Source organism: Calypte anna, chromosome 10 (assembly GCF_003957555.1).
Source record: "Calypte anna isolate BGI_N300 chromosome 10, bCalAnn1_v1.p, whole genome shotgun sequence".
NCBI classification, from domain to species: Eukaryota; Metazoa; Chordata; class Aves; order Apodiformes; family Trochilidae; genus Calypte; species Calypte anna.
In genome coordinates this window covers 20422431-20441349 of record NC_044256.1, presented here as the reverse complement: position 1 = coordinate 20441349, position 18919 = coordinate 20422431, and the positions used below count along the sequence as shown (strand labels likewise).

The 18919-nt window shown below is 41.7% G+C and overlaps 1 protein-coding gene across 3 annotated transcripts in view; it reads right to left on the bottom strand.

Moving 5' to 3' along the window:
* The window catches only part of MAP2K5 (mitogen-activated protein kinase kinase 5), a 121027-nt gene that overhangs the window by 15150 nt on the left and 86958 nt on the right, over positions 1-18919 (bottom strand). For all 3 annotated transcript variants that reach the window (XM_008502155.2, XM_030456890.1, XM_030456891.1), the window contains 2 exons: positions 7747-7808; positions 5381-5426 (listed from right to left, as the gene is read on the bottom strand). In XM_008502155.2, coding sequence (XP_008500377.1) covers positions 5381-5426; positions 7747-7808 — 108 coding nt within the window. The remainder of the gene's footprint in view (positions 1-5380; positions 5427-7746; positions 7809-18919) is intronic.

The window sequence follows — 18919 nt, the reverse complement described above, 5'->3', positions numbered from 1 at the left end:
AGTGATACCATAAAGGCAATTTCTGATGTCCTAACAACAAAAAAAAACCACCTAAAAACCCAACCCAACTCAACAAGAGACCTGAACCAATCCTGCTGGCTTTCAAGCTGCAAAAGACAAGGCCAAGCTTCCAGCTAAAAAGGAGATTTTAAACAACTACCAAAGCAGGACAGTGATATCATAAGGGCAATTTCTGATGTCCTAACAAAAAAAAAACCACCTAAAAACCCAACCCCACTCAACAAGAGACTTGAACCAATCCTGCTGGCTTTCAAGCTGCAAAAGACAAGGCCAAGCTTCCAGCTAAAGAGGAGATTTTAAACAATTACCAAAGCAGGACAGTGATATCATAAAGGCAATTTCTGCACTAGCTTGTTTTCTGCAACTCTCTTTGTTGTCCTAACAAAAGAAAATTTCTGCTGTCCTAACAAAAGAAAACCATCAAAAAACCCAACCCAACTATATAAGAGACCTGAACCAATCCTGCTGGCTTTCAAGCTGCAAAAGACAAGGCCAAGCTTCCAGCTAAAGAGATTTTCAACAATTACCAAAGCAGGACAGTGATATCATAAAGGCAATTTCTGATGTCCTAACAAAAAAAAACCCACCAAAAACCCAACCCAACTCAACAAGAGACCTGAACCAATCCTGCTGGCTTTCAAGCTGCAAAAGATAAAGCCAAGCTTCCAGCTAAAAAGGGGATTTAAACATCTACCAAAGCAGGACAGTGATATCATAAAGGCAATTTCTGCTGTCCTAACAACAAAAAAAACACCTAAAAACCCAACCCAACTCAGCAAGAGACTTGAACCAATCCTGCTGGCTTTCAAGCTGCAAAAGACAAGGCCAAGCTTCCAGCTAAAGAGGAGATTTTAAACAATTACCAAAGCAGGACAGTGATATCATAAAGGCAATTTCTGCTGTCCTAACAAAAAAAAAACCACCTAAAAACCCAACCCAACTCAACAAGAGACCTGAACCAATCCTGCTGGCTTTCAAGCTGCAAAAGACAAGGCCAAGCTTCCAGCTAAAGAGAAGATTTTAAACAACTACCAAAGCAGGACAGTGATACCATAAAGGCAATTTCTGCTGTCCTAACAAAAGAAAACCACCTAAAAACCCAACCCCACTCAACAAGAGACCTGAACCAATCCTGCTGGCTTTCAAGCTGCAGAAGACAAGGCCAAGCTTCCAGCTAAAGAGGAGATTTTAAACAATTACCAAAGCAGGACAGTGATACCATAAAGGCAATTTCTGCACTAGCTTGTTTTCTGCAACTCTCTTTGTTGTCCTAACAAAAGAAAATTTCTGCTGTCCTAACAAAAGAAAACCATCAAAAAACCCAACCCAACTATATAAGAGACCTGAACCAATTCTGCTGGCTTTCAAGCTGCAAAAGACAAGGCCAAGCTTCCAGCTAAAAAGGGGATTTTAAACAACTACCAAAGCAGGACAGTGATATCATAAAGGCAATTTCTGCTGTCCTAACAAAAAAAGAACACCTAAAAACCCAACCCAACTCAACAAGAGACCTGAACCAATTCTGCTGGCTTTCAAGCTGCAAAAGACAAGGCCAAGCTTCTCCTAAAGAGGAGATTTTCAACAATTACCAAAGCAGGACAGTGATATCATAAAGGCAATTTCTGCACTAGCTTGTTTTCTGCAACTCTCTTTGCCTCTGAACAGCTAGAACAGATAATAACTATTAGTAAATCAAACTCCTGCAATATCCAGCTGTGTCTCCCACATTTACATACAGATAGAATGGGTATATGTTTTTAATATGTATGTGCTACGTACTTTTACCACAGCTGAAGTGGAGGCTACAAAGGAGGAGGAGAATGGGAATGGAATCAGCATGAGATAATAAAGTGGCCTAGATAAAGTATTAGCCAGCGATTGATCTCAAACAGGGGATGTTGCTTCTCTCTGACCTGATTACTTGCTATGCATAGATTCCATTAAATAGAGCTTAGAATGGAAAGCTGCTGAAAAACACCGTAAATACAGGCAGAGCTCCAGCTGCCTGAGCCACCAACCCCTGGATGCTGCCCCACACCACTGCTGCCACAGCTCACTTCTTAAATATCTGCCTGCAGGAAGAAAAAAATAATAAAAAAAAAATTGGATGCACTTCCCTGGGAGTAGGGCTGAAAACTTCATGATCTGGATGGAGGCAGGAAGCTAAAGGGGAGGGAAAAATAAAAAACCAAACCACACCATATAATCTTTAGACTGAGTTGCTGAGGTTTTCCTTGTCTGGATGGAAAGGGAGAGAAGAGAGATGCCAAAGTGGTGGGCAGAAAACCCTGGTGCTGAAACAGGGGTGTGTTTTATTTCATTGATTCTACACCTTTCTCTTTCTTTCTGTCTTACAAACTGGAGACAAGAGAGCAGACACTGTAAGCACAAGGTTCAGAGTAATTATAAAGATGGACAATTTTCCTATTGTTTGGTGAAATGATCTTTTTTTATCACTCTTGTGAAATACTTTGAAACAAGAAAATTACTGATGAGTAACAATGAGAAATTAACTGATTAATATTCACTGAGAGACTGATATTCTACCTCACTTTGTGGATGGAAAAATAGAAGAAAAGGCACAGTGACCACCTGTAAATAATTTACCTAGGGATTTCATACAGCCTTGGCTCTGGCCCTATTTACCATCCCATTTACTTTTAGAGAAAAGGGCTTCCTAAGATGACAGACAAGGCAAACCCATCCCTGACATAACCCCACAACTTCTCTGGAGTCACCAATCTGGCTCTCCAGGTATCATTTGCCATCTCTTGAAATGCAGTTAACTCCTCACAGATTATCAGGACAGCAGGAAAAATAGTGATTAATATTTTTCCCTATTTTCCTTCCCTATTAAACTGGTTACAAAAGAGTGAATTCCAGTCCAGGGGATGCCCACAAAGGGGAAAACCTGCACTCCCCTGTTCTGTCTCAAGCTAATGGTAATTTCACCTTGCAGCCTTGCAAGTGCATTTCTTCTAAATAAAAAAACCCAAACTAAACAACTAAGCAAACCCCAACTCCAATGAAGAAGGTGAAATCCTGCTCTCATTTAAATCAACAAGCAGCTGACCTGGACCAGAGCAGGATTTCTCTGATAGCATCTGCATCATTCCTCCCACTCTGATAACATCACAACAGAGGTTTCAGAAATAGATGACATGGAAGTAAAAGGGATATAATGTCCAGAAATGCTAAAATTCAGAGGCTATTTACCAGCTGTTGTTCTCTTTCCCTTTTCCCAACAAAATAGGGTAATTTATGTACACATATGTACATGTAAATGCAGTATATAGGTATTTATTTATAGATACTTACATCTGGGAGTGCAGATGTATGCTTTATGTCTATGTGCACCTGAGTTTCATGAAGTGCTCCTTGACACCACTGGTGCCAGAATGTAAAGGGTGAACAAGTAGTGAGCTAATAGTGAGCCTGGAACAGGAAAGCACAGGGTGCTCTGAGCCCAGCATGCTGGGGGAGGGAATTTAGGGCACCTTATGAGGGTCAGCCACAAGGAAGGCAAGGACTGGGTCACTTCTTTATTTCAGCAGCAGGCTACTCCAGCCTTTAGTCCTTGCTGTTGCAAGTTCATTTACAACTGAATACAAACCAGCATGAGGAGAAGGAAAAAAAAAAATAATCCATTAAACCATCCATTAAGATTTTGTTTAAAAAGTAGAAAGGTTTGGGTTGAGGCTTTTTTTTTTTTTTGGTTTGGGTTTTGTTTGTTTGTTTTTCTTTTCTTCCTGAGCTGCTATAATTTTAAAATTATTTTCCAAAAAGACCTCCTTAAGAGGGGACTAGCACACTCCAGGGCATGTAGTTGTAAAGATAAATCTGTGCACTTCCCTGGTACTGCAGGCACTCACCCCTTGGCCTCCTTTTTATGACTCTACACCCTGGAGTGGTGTTATTGCTTACAAACATACATATATACTTATGGGGGTATGTGAGATCTGCAGATGTTTTATTTATAAGTGGTAGGCCTATTGCATCACTGAAACATACATTTACAAACAGATATAGGTTTTATGAAACCCTATTCTCTTGTTTTAATAGCTAAGCTATCCAGCCATGGCATAATGGTGCACAAGGTAAATGTGTCTACATCTCTAGAACCTGTTCCAAGTTTTCTCAGATGTGACTAACTGCAAGAATTTTCCAACCATCAAAAGTTAATAAAAAAGACAAAATAAGGCAGTGGGAGCTTTCTGTACAAGACACAAAACCCCACAAAGTGGAGGGGGGGGAGGAGCTCTGATAAATGTTAAGGCTTGATTTTACTGAGGTATTTAAGCAGGTGCCTAACTTCCAGTGTAGATCTATTGAAGTTAATATCCTTAAAATTAGATTCACACTTAAACACTTTACTAACCAGGATCTAAATTGAGACTAGTCTGGATTGCAAGATACCTGCCCCAGGGTATCTTCAGAGATTAGCCTTTAACTAGAGAATAGCTGCAATACAAACACTTGTTTATTCTACTTGCAGTTCTCAGCATGCTAGAGAGAAATGAGAGGATTCAAATGTGCCCTGATCTTGTTAAAATTAACCTTAGATTAATTAATAGAAAATAAATTATAATGATTCTACACAAACCTCCAAGTTACAGGAAACATGGCTGGAAAGAAAAGTAATGAAACATTTCAAAATCCAAGATATTTGGGGACTACAATGCAAGTTTTTGTGCACATTTGGGATAATGGTTTGATACAGTCTTTTTCTGTTAAAACCCAGTGAAAACAGCACTCTGCACTAAGTGCATAGCCCCAAGGGATCAGCTTGAGAGCAGGTACCCTCTTACATTGCCTCCTGAAAACACAAGGGCAAGAGGGAGAAGTGGTCTCTGAGCTGAAATTCCAACACTGGATTCCAGTCCCTTCTCCAGGCAGACCAAAGCTACAAACTGACCCAACCTTCTGCAGCCAAGCTAGTTAAAAATCATTAAATCTCATTAAAAATACAGTATTTTTACCACACCCCCTGTTTTCAATCATCCGATTTTGAAAGCTGAAGACTGGCAAATGGTGACAAAGAGGAACCTATGTTAAGCTGTGATCCCTGGACAGACAAACTGAAAAAATTCCCCTGTGTATTAAGCATCAAAATGGTTTTGATTGCAACTTGTTATTGGCTGTGAAAAGTATTGTCTGAACTCCCCAAACCACACGTGAAGCTTTGGCTCTGGTGAAGGTGACAGCATTAACTGTAGTGGAATTCTAATTCCACCTTGGTTTGTGTGCTCTCTGTAAATGTGTAAACACAGAAAATAATCATAATAAAAAGGATGAACCTTTATACACATAAATAAAAAGTATTCACAGACAAAGTGAGGGGCTCTACAGTTTCACTTACCATTAAGTCTTCGGGTGCTGGCCTTTCCTTTGGTTGCTTTTTCATGCTGTGTGTCAGAAAAACAAGAGGTTCACATCAAACCAACTGCTCATGTATTCCACTTGCTTAAACACTGGAGACATCCTCTTTAAACACAGGGGGAAGAATTTCTTTTTTAAGTTTTTTTCTTAACTTTCCCTCGTGCTGATGGAATACGGGGTTCCCAGCAGTGGCCAAAATGTTCCTGGGATTTTTTCCACCCCTCTTTTTTGGGATGCAGGAAACCCATCAGCTGCAAAGGCACAGGAAGTTGATTCTGATCTTGCCAGGGATTATTCCAGAGCTCGACACAAAAGTATTCCCCAAACAGGTGGGAAATTTAACTCTGACACTAAACAGCTTCAGGAGAACGCAGAATACCCTGGGGTTTCTACCTTAATTTTTTCACATTTATTTCCATTACCCTGCAGGGTGATAGTTCATTACACAGCATTAACCTGTTTATAAGATCATGTTTCTCATCCAAATAGTCCTAGTTTTCCCTGCAACAGGTGCAATTAGCTATTGAAGGCTGTGCTTAGCTGCATGAAGGAACACAATAACGTGGCACAGAGGTGACCATCAGGAGCTGCCTACTGACTAATTGGATTACAGCCAAACAGCCAGTGTTTCTGGTGTAATTGGCATAAAGTCATAAAGTCTGACACGCCGTTCACTTGACATCTCTCAGACTTATTAGCAATTGATTGCTTCAACACCATTTAATTTCTTCTTGGCTTTTTGGAAGCTGTAACTCCAGCCGCTACGAAAGCTCCGCTCACACAACTCTCTACCTAAAACACTCAATAATCTCTGGTGTGAACTGGGGGGGGATTAACCACACATTTTACCTTCCCTACAAGGCACTACAAGCCCCTCAAACAACCCAGGGTTAGCTGCCTGACGAGGAGGTTGGGAGCAGTTCTAATCTGACAGTCCAAAGTAGCTGCGTCCCCAGGGAAAACAAGGCTATTAGCCACCATCAGTTAGGCTTCAGTTTGACATCTGTGGAAATTTTAACACAGGTTATCCCTCCCCTTTGCCTCAATGAGGATTTTTTTTTAATTTTTTTTTTTTAAATCAACCTGTCACCGATTTTTTTTTTTTTTTTTTGGCAAGGAGGAAAAGCCCAGACCCCTCCATCCACATCACGGCGCCGCGGAGCCCTCCCTGCAGCTCTGCTCCTTGTAAACTGAAACTACTGAAAACACAGGCCTATGTTACACAAACTTTAATTATTTAGTTCCTTTAATTAACCAATAATCAAGAATGCTTTTTGTGCCCTTATTATCTCCTACATCCCACGTCAGCCCTGGGAAGTCCTTTCTCCCCTGTTAAATATCCAGAATTCAGATTTAGATGACTTTGGCTGCACTGACCCTGGCTGGAGACCCTTAAAGTGCTGTGAAAAGCCTGACCTAGAGATTTGGGGGGGCCTGAGGGTTTCAAGCAACACATTTTTGCTGAGGATGCACCCCTGAAATTCCCAGGATCCTTCCTAGGATCACAGCTCATGGTGGCACACACCAGGGTGGCTCCAGCAGAGAACTCACTGGCAGAAGAGATGCTTCTCCCTCAAACACATATTTGGGCAAAATTCAAGCTTGTGTCTTCTGCCATACACAAATGACAACTATTTTTTTTTTCTTTTTTTTTAAGGGGAGAAGAGACAGTTCAAAAAAGAAAAGATTTTTCCCTTCACTTTGTTTCTTTAGGACAGCTCACCCTTCAGATTTTTATTCCCTAGCCAGTCAAGAGCTGCATTCTTTATCCAACAAGTTCCTCCTCTCCCCAATTCTTCCTTAATTTAACAGGTTTTTCAATGAACTCCTCAGTTTCAAGGAAAGAAAATATACCCAGTGGTGTGTTTCAAAATAGGACTCTCAGTTAAAATTACTCACTGAAAAGGAATTAATCAAGGATGCTCACCTTTCAAAATACCAAAGCAATTTCCTAAATAATATTTTGAAAAAGGTCTGAAGAATGTTATTATTCACAAATGTTATTTTACACAAACCTTTGTGGCCTCTTTACCCCCCCCAGATGAATTCTGAGGCGTCTCAGCACCCCCCCCCAATTCCAGGCAGGTTTATTAAAAGAGAAAAAAAAAACCCAAAACAAACCCTAAACAAACCACCCTTGTAAGTACTTTTACGACCCTTTGTGTAAATAACGTTTACATAATTTAAACAGTTTGCTTAGCTTTGCTGCCCCATCTGCCCAAGGCCCCCAAGTCCCTTTTCTCTGGGAAAGGATGCAAGGAAAGCCATAAGGTCTGGGCGAGCTGGGGAGTTAATGGCATGGATCATTTACATCCAGGGCATGGCATGTTTGCAAACTGAGCTTACCATTGAGTGATGAAGTGTACAAATGGCTCAGAGAACTCCCCGGCTGGAAGGACTGGTGATTCCTGGGATTGGATTGAAAAAAGAAGCAGTGTCAGAATTATTATTATTATTTTTTTGGAGTAATAGAACAGCAAAAACAGAAAAAAAAAAAGGAAAAAAAAAAAAGCTAAGCCAAGGAAGCATCAAAACCCCCCTTTTCACACAGGCAATTTGAGGGAGAAAGGTACAAATTCTTCTGAGGATGTGTTATAAAACACTGAATTTCAACTAATGAGTATTACACAATGGGTAAAAACATGTGGAAAGACACTGAGGGGAGGTGAAAAAAGGACAATGATAGCCACAGGGTAAAAAGGAAGGTAGGGAAAGTGTAAATGAGAAATTAATGATTATTTAAGTAACACACAAATGGTCTTGTAATTAACAAAGAGCTGTGAAATTATTCTTGTGTTGACCTTTGTTTCTTTCACTGCATTTGCTATTTATTTACACTCATGTTTATTTACACTTATTCATTTTAGAGGCTGTCCTCATATGCTGTCTGCTGGAGATTTAAAAGGCAAAACAAATTTTTAAGAGGGGAAAAAACCACGGGATTTACCAGTCTAGGGGTAGAAAATAACAAGGCAGTATTTACCAAAAGAAAAAAAGAAATAGATGAAAAGCAGAAGGCAAAAAAAAAATTAAAAAATGACAACCAGGGAACAAACACCATCACCATTTGCAAAGAAGGGCTTTAGAAATTTAGGAGTTTTTCCAAGAATGACAGAGAGCTCCACTGTGTTTATAGTGTAACAGCTCAGGATGTAATGAAATTACACTGCAGAGTACTTTAACAGTGTCATCTCATTAGACCTACAGTTGGAACAAGAGAGCCACATAAAACAGGCAGCTGCAAATGACTCCATTCTCATCTATTCTCATTTGCTATTAAAAATACCTTTCGGCGGCTTTTTCCCTCCCTGACATCCCTCCACAAAGTACCCTGCAAAGTATGATACATGCACCTATTTAAATTAACAAAGGAATGACTTATTTTAATCTCCCTGTGCTTTGGAGTGCTTTGGCCATTTGGATGAGCAATATATCATTACATACAACCTTCCAGCGCTGCAGGCAAGAAACTCAAGAGCGTGCAGCATTTGGTGGGAGCCAAACAATTTCTCTAGCACACAACTGTGTCAAATGCATGCATGTATTCATTATTGAGACTGGGAGGAAATAGCTTTGATGTAGTGGGGGAAAAAAAGAAGATGATAAAAGCACCTCTGCAATGTGTGTGTGTGTGTGTGTGTGTGTGTGTGTGTGCCATTATCGATGGTGGCAGAGAGAGACGACTGCGGAGCCTCCGATGTGATTAGTAAATATACATATAATTGCTGTGGCCAATTATCAGAAAAATGAGATCGGTAATTACAAGACAGAAAATTAACTAGAACTCTTATTAAGGCTTTGTTTCCAATCCCAACAATTGGAAACCGCTGGAAAATACAATTTCAATCAAAAGTAACTGAAGAGGAAAAGGAGACGCCAAAATTGCTCGACGATTTTCAAAGCCTTCTATTCAAGGCAAGGAGTGTTTGATACAGCGTGCCCAAATTCCCTTTGAACTTAGACCAGGGTGAAGGAGAGGTTATTGTTTCCAAACTTATAAATGGCATCAATATAGGAAGCTTTCCACTGGAGAGTGGATGGAACACAAGGCAAGAAGCAGGGCAATTAAAGTTTCTCCACTTCAAAGCTCCGCGCAGGAAAATGATCCAGATTAATACAGAAAAAATGCAGAACAAAATGTCAGCTTTGCTCCTCCAGCAGGGAAGCTCAGGCTGGTTTGCTTCTCCCCATCCTTTTCTCCTGTCCAGCAGAGCCCTCCTGGGCTTCCACCTCAAGTGCCAACGCTGGGACAGCCTCAAAGCAGAGCAGGTGGGAAATAAGTCTGGGCAAGGCATTAAGGAGCATTTTGAACCCCACAGGGTGAAGCAGTGGGAGCCCCTTCCCTGGGGATCTGGCTCTGCCCAGCCATCATCCCCTGCTGTGTATTTTAAATAAAACACAAAGGAGGAGCTGGTTCCAAGAGCCCCTGGAAGGGGGCTGCCAGCTGGGCTGGATGGTGGGGAGCAGGCCAGGCAGCCTGCACTTCACACTCATTTAGGAGGTGATAATTTCTGCAATCACAAAGAGATGAGGGACCCAGAATGGAGTGAAACATCATTATGAGAGGGGAGAAGAAGCTGATGAGCTACTGGGAAGCCACTTTGGTTTCCCTTTGGTTTCCCCAAGCCAGGGCTCAGGCAGGCAAGGGAAGAGGCTGCTCCATCAGCACCATCACCATCACCTTGACCACACTGCACCTGTACAAGAGACAAGGTCCTGAAAAAGCATGCAAGAAAATTTCACTTGGATGAAAGTAAATGTTATCTTTTTAAATGTTATTATCTTTTTTTCTTTTTCTTCCCCCTTTCTTTATTTTTTTTTTTTTTGGTGTATTTTTCTGCCCATTGCAGCTATCCCAACCCCATCCAGAACTGGTCCCTTTTGCCATGGACCTGGTTGGTTTGCTCCCAGGAGGAGATGGGATGTGGGGGAGTGGGTGGAGATGAACACCAACTGGATCTCAGGATGAAAACTAGATTTTTTTCAAACTGTCTTGCCAAGAAATTTAGGCTCCCCACACATTTAATTGGCTTGTTTGCCTGAGAACCTGCAAGCCTTTTGGAAGAGCACATCCATCTCAAGGAAAGGCTTGCTGGGAAAGGAGGGCAAACAGATCAGTGCAGAGAAAAACTTTTATTTTACTCCTGGACATAGAGCCAATTTCTCCTTTCATCAGAGGTAAGACAAGAACCAAGGGAAGTAAAGAGCCTCAAAGCTGAAGACAGAAAAGCTGCCTCAAAATGCTGCATTTTACCTTTGTTAGAAAGGGAAACCATCTCTTTAGTTTTGATATCTACCCAGGGAAGCCAAAAGACCTGCTGTTGTCCCACTGAAGACCACTTGAGCAGCAGCAAGGTGAGAATATTTTGTATTTCAAGTTAATTTTACTGAGAGAAAGCCTTGCTTTTGCTGCCTCTGTAATTTGAGCAACAAAACAAAACAAAAATCTCCCAAACTACACAAAATAAATACATCCTATATTATATCCTGAAGTTCTCTGGACTTTGGCTGAGACTCAAAGGGATGGGAGAAAGGAAATAAAGCAAAGCTACACATGCCTCTACTGAGTCTGTATTACCTGTGTATATGGCTTGCCTTAATTTACCCACCTGCACACTGACATCATTCCATAAAGCAGATTTTTTACAGGACTGAGGTATAGATAAACTCATTTTTAAATAGAAAACTGTTATTTCAGTTTCATCAAACACCAGCTCTTTAAATCAACATAACAAAGAGCTGAATATTGGGGATGGTTGTAAAGACCCAAATGGCTGTAAGGGTCAGGGTACCACTGGCACCTTCCATCCCCAGGCAGCTTGTTCCCAAGCCTGGTGATTGCTCCAAGCATCCAAGCAACATTTCCACAACTGGAATCTGCTGCAGGAGAAGCTCAGATCAGCTTCTGGATCCTCAAACCCAGCCAAACTGTGCACAAACACACACACTGGGAATGGGGAAGGGCACCAGGAAAAAAAAAAAAAAAAAAGTCTGAGTGATGCCTTTGCCTTGTGAATAATGAACAGTTCAAGAAGGTCAACCCATTACAACTGAAACTGTTTAATTATTAATTATGCACAATCTCTGAGTAAAAGGACAAGTTCAGAATGTTTAATGGGTGGTAACTCCAACTGGACCCTCTCGTGGCATGTTGTTATTAGCACTTGTCAGCAAGGTGCTCAGGCATAAAGAAAAAAAGCACAGCAGCAGCAAATCTGAGCTAGCAGGAGGAGGAGGGAGAGCTTTAAACTTCAAACACTGCTCCTAATATTTAATTTATAGAGTGCCAAGACTCTGGGATAAACCTTATTGACTTCCTTTGAGTTAGGGGGAAGTCACATTATCTAAATGAAGAGCTGAGAAGGAGAATATTGAGACAATGCCTCCAAAAAGGACTCTCTTTTGAAGGCAGTGATAACTTTATCTGTATCTACCTTTTCTTTTTTTTTTTTTTCCATAGGTCTGAAGAAAGAAAGAGTGAACCACCTCCCAGCATGTCCAGAAGCCAAGCAGTCCTTTGCAACTTATGCAATAAGAGCCTGAATTACAGGTCTGAGCATTATCCTCACCTACTTTTCAAGCCTGTTATTCAAAATGTCTCCTGCTCTGTTTGCTCCCACCATCCCAGAGATGCTACTGAGGCTCAGGAAATAAACAAGAATGCCCAGTAAACCCACAAATAAACATGCACAAGGCACCTTCCTCTCTTTTCTACCCAGATGGGAGGTTTGCCTGGACAAACTCAAGAAGGTAATTCACCAGATACAGCTTTGAGTTGCTTATTTTCTTATGTCATGAAACCTGGGAGCAGTTCTGGATTGGCAACAAACACCAAAAGCATCACCTGCTTCACACTCCTTCCAAGTTCTTACCCCAATAGACAATGTCTTGAGTGACATATTTTCTCCAGCAACCTGAAAGTTTGACATTTATCACATCCCCTCTGAAGAAAGAGCAAGCCCACAACCTCCCTGCACTAGAAAAAAGAACAGCTTTCAACCTAAAACTTCCCAGAAGGCAATGGCAAAGCCCCCAGAGGTGTTAAAACCAAACCTGTGTCCCCCCTGGGGGCCAACCCAAGGGGAGAAGAGGTTTCATTCCCCTCTTTTCCTCTGTGAAGGGTTAAATTTTCCCATTCCCCACAGCTCCTGCTATTTTGCAGCACTCTCCTCAGTGTGAATGCTTGTGCAGAAGGAAATGCCATGGTCCTGTGGCTCTATGGCCACAAGAGGGAAGTTACCCAGCAAACCAAACTCCAGTTCCTCTCTCCTCTGGGTTTCTCCAGCACACCCTATCTTGGAAATTATCATCTCCTCTGGGCAGACACTCCTCTTCTACAACTCAGCCACTGATGCTGAAATGGCAGGGTTTAATAAATGTCTGTGCTTTACAAAGCATTTCTGGCTTAGCACTTCAGCCTAAAAAAAATCTCTGGGATTAAAGACTTTTTATGCCCTCCAGCTTGGCTCTTCCTGAAGCCTTCAGAGAACACACCTATTTTTATAGAGTAGCTGCATTTTACTTTGTGGCCAAATTATTATTATTGTTATTATTTCTTTTTTCCCAGACAAAATTTTGAAGCTTTAGATGCACCCAGAAATGCTGCCAGGTGCAATTCCATGTAATAAATGCACTGCAGCTCCCAAGCTGTTTCAAACGAGGCCAGCAAATGACAATATTGTTCAGATCTACTCCTCCAAGGACAACTTTCTTTTACAGCAGTCCTAAAAAAAAAAATAAAAAAATTAAAAAACACAGCTAAAAACCTCACAAACACCTCTGACTTTCCAGCCAATCTACTTCAAAAGCCTTGCACAAACCTAATGGCAGGTGATTTCCTCCAAGTAACAAGTTTGCAGAGGACAGGGATGGCTGGAGGTGGCTCAGACTTGAAAGCATTTCTGGATTGTCCCTGTTAGGCTCCCACCCCCAGCAGGAAGGTGAAAGATGATTACATCTCTGTGCCAGGTCACTTCTTGCTCTTTTCTTAGTAGCAGATGCCAAACGTGACAAATGATACGTGGGGGCATTTTGGTGTGAAGTTTCCTCTGCTGGGATTGGAGTGTCAGCAGTAAACTCATTTATTTCCAGATCTCTAGCTGGACAGGAACCAAGGTTGAAAGGCCAGTGTTTTATCCACCAAAACACTCAGCCTACCTTTAACACCTCACATCATCTGAGAACCAGCTCTTCTCCCAGCAGGGCTCCTTGCTCCCCAGGTTCTTGAAAACATCACCTACACATAACCTCCATTCCTCCCAAACACAGGGAGATGGTTCTGAGTTAAATAAGCCAGCGGATACCTGGGGCTCTCTGGTTGTCACTTCTGCACCACTTGCTATTTTTCAGAGCCCAGAAAAGGGAAGAAAAGAAGCAGAAGGATGTAATTAACAACAGGAATAATACAGAGTGTACGACCTGGTGTTTTTCTACCTCTTGCCAAAGCTTTGTAGCTGTTGGTGTGGCTCTCTGAAGGGAGAGAAGGGGAGAGGGAGCTGGAAAAACAGGTTAATACTTTAGCCGTAACTGTAATTGCTTTCTCTCTAAAACAAACATAAGAATTTTTTCCTCTCCTTGCTGGTCTCTTGTCGATCATAAGCCAGCAGAGCAGAGCAGTGGTTTGGGTAGACACACACACACACACACACACTTCAAATAGCTAAGGCACAGCAGCATGAAACACACAGCCTCTACCTGGTCACACCAAAGGGACTCAATTGAAAACCTAAAAGCATTTATTGTTCCCTTTTTTTCCTCTGTACACTCCCAATGCATTTTTATTGCTTTTTCATAAAACACTGCTGCAAATAATCAAGCATGACCATTGACATCCACAAGATTGAGTTTTAGGAACCATTAAATGAGCTTGCCCTCTTGGGAAGGTTCTTGCTCAGGTTGGTCTAAAGGTAATTATTCAGCAATTCCTACCTGTGGTTTTACCTTGTTCCTATAGAAGTCTCTGAATCTGATACACTGGTAAGGTCACAGTTTCTGTCTCAGTAAGAGTGCACCCCAAACCAACTTATCCAGCAGACAAATTGCAGAGGGTTTGTGTGTACACATGCAGACACCCAGGTGGGTATCCTAACACCACCTCCTCCTGCATGGGAACATTCAGAACTCCAGAAATTTTCAGGGTAAAACAGACATTTTAAATCAGCACTTGGGAACCAAAAGAGAAATTCCCAGAAAAAAAAAAAAAAAACAAACAACAAAAAAAGCACTGACAAAAAATTCATTTCATTCTGAGCATCCAGAAATTTTCAGGGTTAAAGAAAGCTGCTCATGTGTTTAAACTGAGAACCTAAAGAGAAATTCTAAAATAAAAAAAAGAAAGTCTTATTTCATTCTGAGCCCTTGGAGCTTTCCAGTTGATTTCTAGAAACAGAACACTGCAGCACTGATGCACAAGGTTTAGAAATTCAGCACTTGAGAGGCAACAGTCTTCATCATGTTCTGATGAGCTGAGCATCCTGTGAATTTTTAAGGTTATGCTGGAGCAATAAATAGAGGGATAGAGGGATACAGTTAGCCAGGAAGCAAAAAAACAAAAAAAAAAGGGAAAAGAAAGCACTATTTAGGATACACCTATTAAGTGCAAGTTGTTTTTTTCCATGGGAAAATCTAAAATTTATCGAGACTGAAATGCTTACCAGCTCAGCACTAACACTCTGCTACCATCAACTGATGCTGCCAAATGTTTCTAGAGGACTAATTTTAAAAGAAAAAAAAAAAAAAAAAAAAAAAAGAGGTCTTTGATTTGTGGAGTTTGTAAAGTCCTTGAGCTAGATTAAACTGCAGTCTTGTGAGACCGAGTAGCTCTGTGGGGGCACTTAACAGAGATGCACAAGAAACTCATGGAAAGCTTCTCACTACTTACTCATGAAGCTATCAGAGTAAGGATTCCTGAGTACAACTGCTTCACTTTTCTTCTAAATTTATGCCTGACTTGTCAAAATACTTGGGTTTTTCAAAGCTGTAAAAATAGGCTTTGCTCTTGGAAGCCTTCACTCCTCAAGCTTCTGATGTAAGAGAGATAACACAGTAATTTAACTACAAGTGAGGGACTAAACAGAGTTCTTTCCCCTTTAATTCAATGCATTAAAAAAAAAAGCCAAACCCAACACCTAAGCCACTATTACACTGAGACTTTGAAAGCAAAATTGAATGATTTCAGCTGATGAAGAAGAAAAGTTTAGAAACCAGAGCTGATGCTTAACTACAGAGCTTGAGACCACGACTGCTCCAGTACAGCAAAACCCAGTTTACAGCAACCACCCAAGGGGCTGGCAATAATTGCTTTCCTAGAAGGGATACTCTAACTAAATAAAGGTCAAACAAAATAGCCCTGGAGAGCTTCAAGAGAATTTCAAGGAGTTGCTTAAGTCAGGAGGACTGCCTCCTGGATGCTTTCCATAGCTTTTGTCTCTCCAACCTTCCTATGGCTGAGCAGAAACGGAGCTGTCAGCTTCAGCCTTTTGGGATCTCCAGCTACAAGCTGCCATCCCCTCAGCCTTTTGCTAAATGCTGATCTGACCAGCAAGCAGGAAAAATGACATTTTAAAGGAAGTTTTAGAAATACAGCACCAGGAGTAGAGCTGAGGAACTCACTGAACACTGTCATTTCCTACACGATTCGTTCTGACACCAAGAGAAGAGGGAAATAACCACAGCTTGGAAGACTCTTGAAAACAAAGCCACTTCTCAGCTGACTGCAAGGAATGCAAAAATATCCTGGGATCAGAGCTCTGATGTTCCTGAAGACCTAAATCCCCCCAGAGTGGCAGAGCCCAGTAACCCACTGCTTACCACACCAAAAATCCAGAGCACCCTCATTTCCCCTTCAAACTGGGAGTTTTCTAATGCATGAAAAGGAAAATGCATAATTACAATCAAAGCTCTGGGGCTCTCAATCTCTGCCTGCAAGTGGAACTTGATTTCCTGAGCAAAGAGAACACTTATCTGGACCATTTAGGTCCCATGGGAGCTTGCTGGAGACTTGGAGGCTGTGCAGGGAACAGTTAAAAATTTTTGTGAGCTAAAAAACCAAAAAAATATAAATCATGGGAGACATTCTGAGACCAGGAGCAGCAAGAGAGGTCAAAAAGCTTTCTAATTTGCCTTGTGCTCTTCAAGTTTCAGAGGCAAACCATCAAGTGAAAACAGGAGGCAGCATTTCTGGGGTCTGCAATACCAATGGTGTTATTGTTTGTATTTTTAAGTTATCATCTGGAACAGAGCCTGGTGACAATTTTTTTTTTTTTTTCTTTTAATGCACCCAGGGCTCCTGAAGCAGAATCCCATTGCTGAGTAGCTCACATCACAAAATTCTTTGGCTGTGCAATCAGGGAACACAGGGCCACATCCAGGACCTCTTCCAAACCAGGCAATGGCTCTCTGCTTCCAGCAGGATTTTGTTCTCCTTCATGTCAGACAATTTCTGGAAAGATTGCAGGCAGAGCAAGCCATGCATGTCCTTCCCAATCGGGAGTCAGCTGTGCTTGCTGCTCTCCATACAACATTTCAGTGACTTGGAGACAAACTAACTTCAGTGCTGGAATATCAAATTATTCTCAGCTTTCAAACAACACCAGCCTGCTTTTATTGCTGGCTGCTGGGGCAGGATGAACTACATTAACAACTAGTCTCAGCTTTGGACCAGAGCAAGGAGCTTCTCTGATGGTGGGAGATGATGCTAGGATGAGGGCTGTGGCTTAAGTGAGCGTGGCTTATTTCTGGCTGGATCACATTTCACTACAAGTTACCACATGTTAAAAAAGAAAGGTCCTGGCAGGCATGTGTCCTACTCACACAATGCTCCATGCTAATTTTGTCAATTAAAAATAATCCCAGAAGCAATGCCATTAAAAGACATATAAAACAATTTAAAAACACCAGGCAGAATTTACTGGGATTTGAGAATTGTGCCTGACTGCCTTTTTTTTTTTTTTTTTTTTTTGTGAAATTATCCTGCATCTCAAATCATTTATTCATTCTGCAGGATTTCTGCAAGTAAATTTAAGTCCTAGAAAATGAACAAACAGCCTTTTCAGACCTCCTATGCCTCACATACTGCACTAGGAGTTTAAAAACTCCCCCCAAAAATTTCACTACTGGAGAGCATCTAAAAACTCCCACAAAGTTTTTATTCCATTGTCACCTTACAGAGTTTGAGAAAAGTCCAGGCAGCACAGAACCAAGGTCTTCTCTAGTTCAGCCATCAAGAAATCCAATGAATTGAAGGTCACTGTGAAGGAGCAGGACAGGAGCTTTTGGACTCTTGCTGTCTTTTGGAGGAACAGTTCTACAAAACCTCAGACAGCCAATAGGACAAGCAACTATTATAAAAAAGCTCTTTAATGTTGCTTTAGTTGAGTCAGTTTAAAAGACTGACTTTTTTAAAAGACTGACTTTTTTAAAAGACTGCAGGTTCTCCCTGTATCAGGATCTGGAGTTTTGAGGTGGCTCTGGGGACAAAGACTGGAGTCAGCACACTGCCAGCAAAGACCCAATTTCAAGCTCTTCCACAGAGCTGCTTAATCCCAGTTTTTAGGAGCTAAAAGTCCAAACCATTCTCTGGCACACAAAACCCCCACCATATTAAGGGACTTGAGGAAAAAAAGACCCAGAGTTTCCAACTGCAGCACATGATTACCACGGGGTGAAGCCTCCCAGGGACTGAAGATGCTCGAGGCAGCTGCATCCCACCCCTGCAGATCTTTTCCTCCCATGTCCTAGGACACAACTGCTCACCCAGAAGCTGGGCCATCAAGGGACCTTGTGTTCTTTCTGTCTGCAGGAAAAGACAAGCTGGAGATCATCACTCCTTGCTGTTCTCATCATCACTAAGGAGGGTGGGGAATTCTGCACCAGCATCAGGGGGTTCCTCTGGGGATGGGCTGAGAGGAGCAGCTGCAGGAGAGGGTCTCTGCTCCTCCCTCCTGTGAGTTTTAGCACCTCCTGACAGCCAAGGGGAAAATCTGACCCAAAAAAAAAAAATCAGTCTTCTAGCACTAAGCATTTCCAGTCTCTAATACTCAGGGTAGCAACAATAGCTGTAGTGTAGCAAACAGTAAAGAGACTTTGCCTCTCCAAAGGTCCTTCTGTAAGAAGGAAGAGGGTGGCAGGTCCCTCTGCTGCTCCCCAGGAGATAATTACCTTGTTCAGAAGATAAAAAAAACAGTCACAAGGTAAAGGTCTCTGTACACAGGACAGGTGGGAGGAGGAGGATCTGCCCAAGTCAACACCACGACAGCCAGAGCAGAACAGCCCTTAATATAAATGTCCTCCTAGACACCATCACACCAAGAATTTGCACTTCCAGGTGTGGCAGCCACTGTCTGAATGCAATAAATCTTATTAAATGACCCCAAACAATAGACACATACTGAGCAAATAACACTACAGAACCAATCCATTCTCCTCTTCCCCCCAGGCTCTACACGTTATGGCACACAACTTCCATTTAGACATTGAATGTGCTGCAAAAAACAAAGTGAATTACACTGCAAGAACTTTC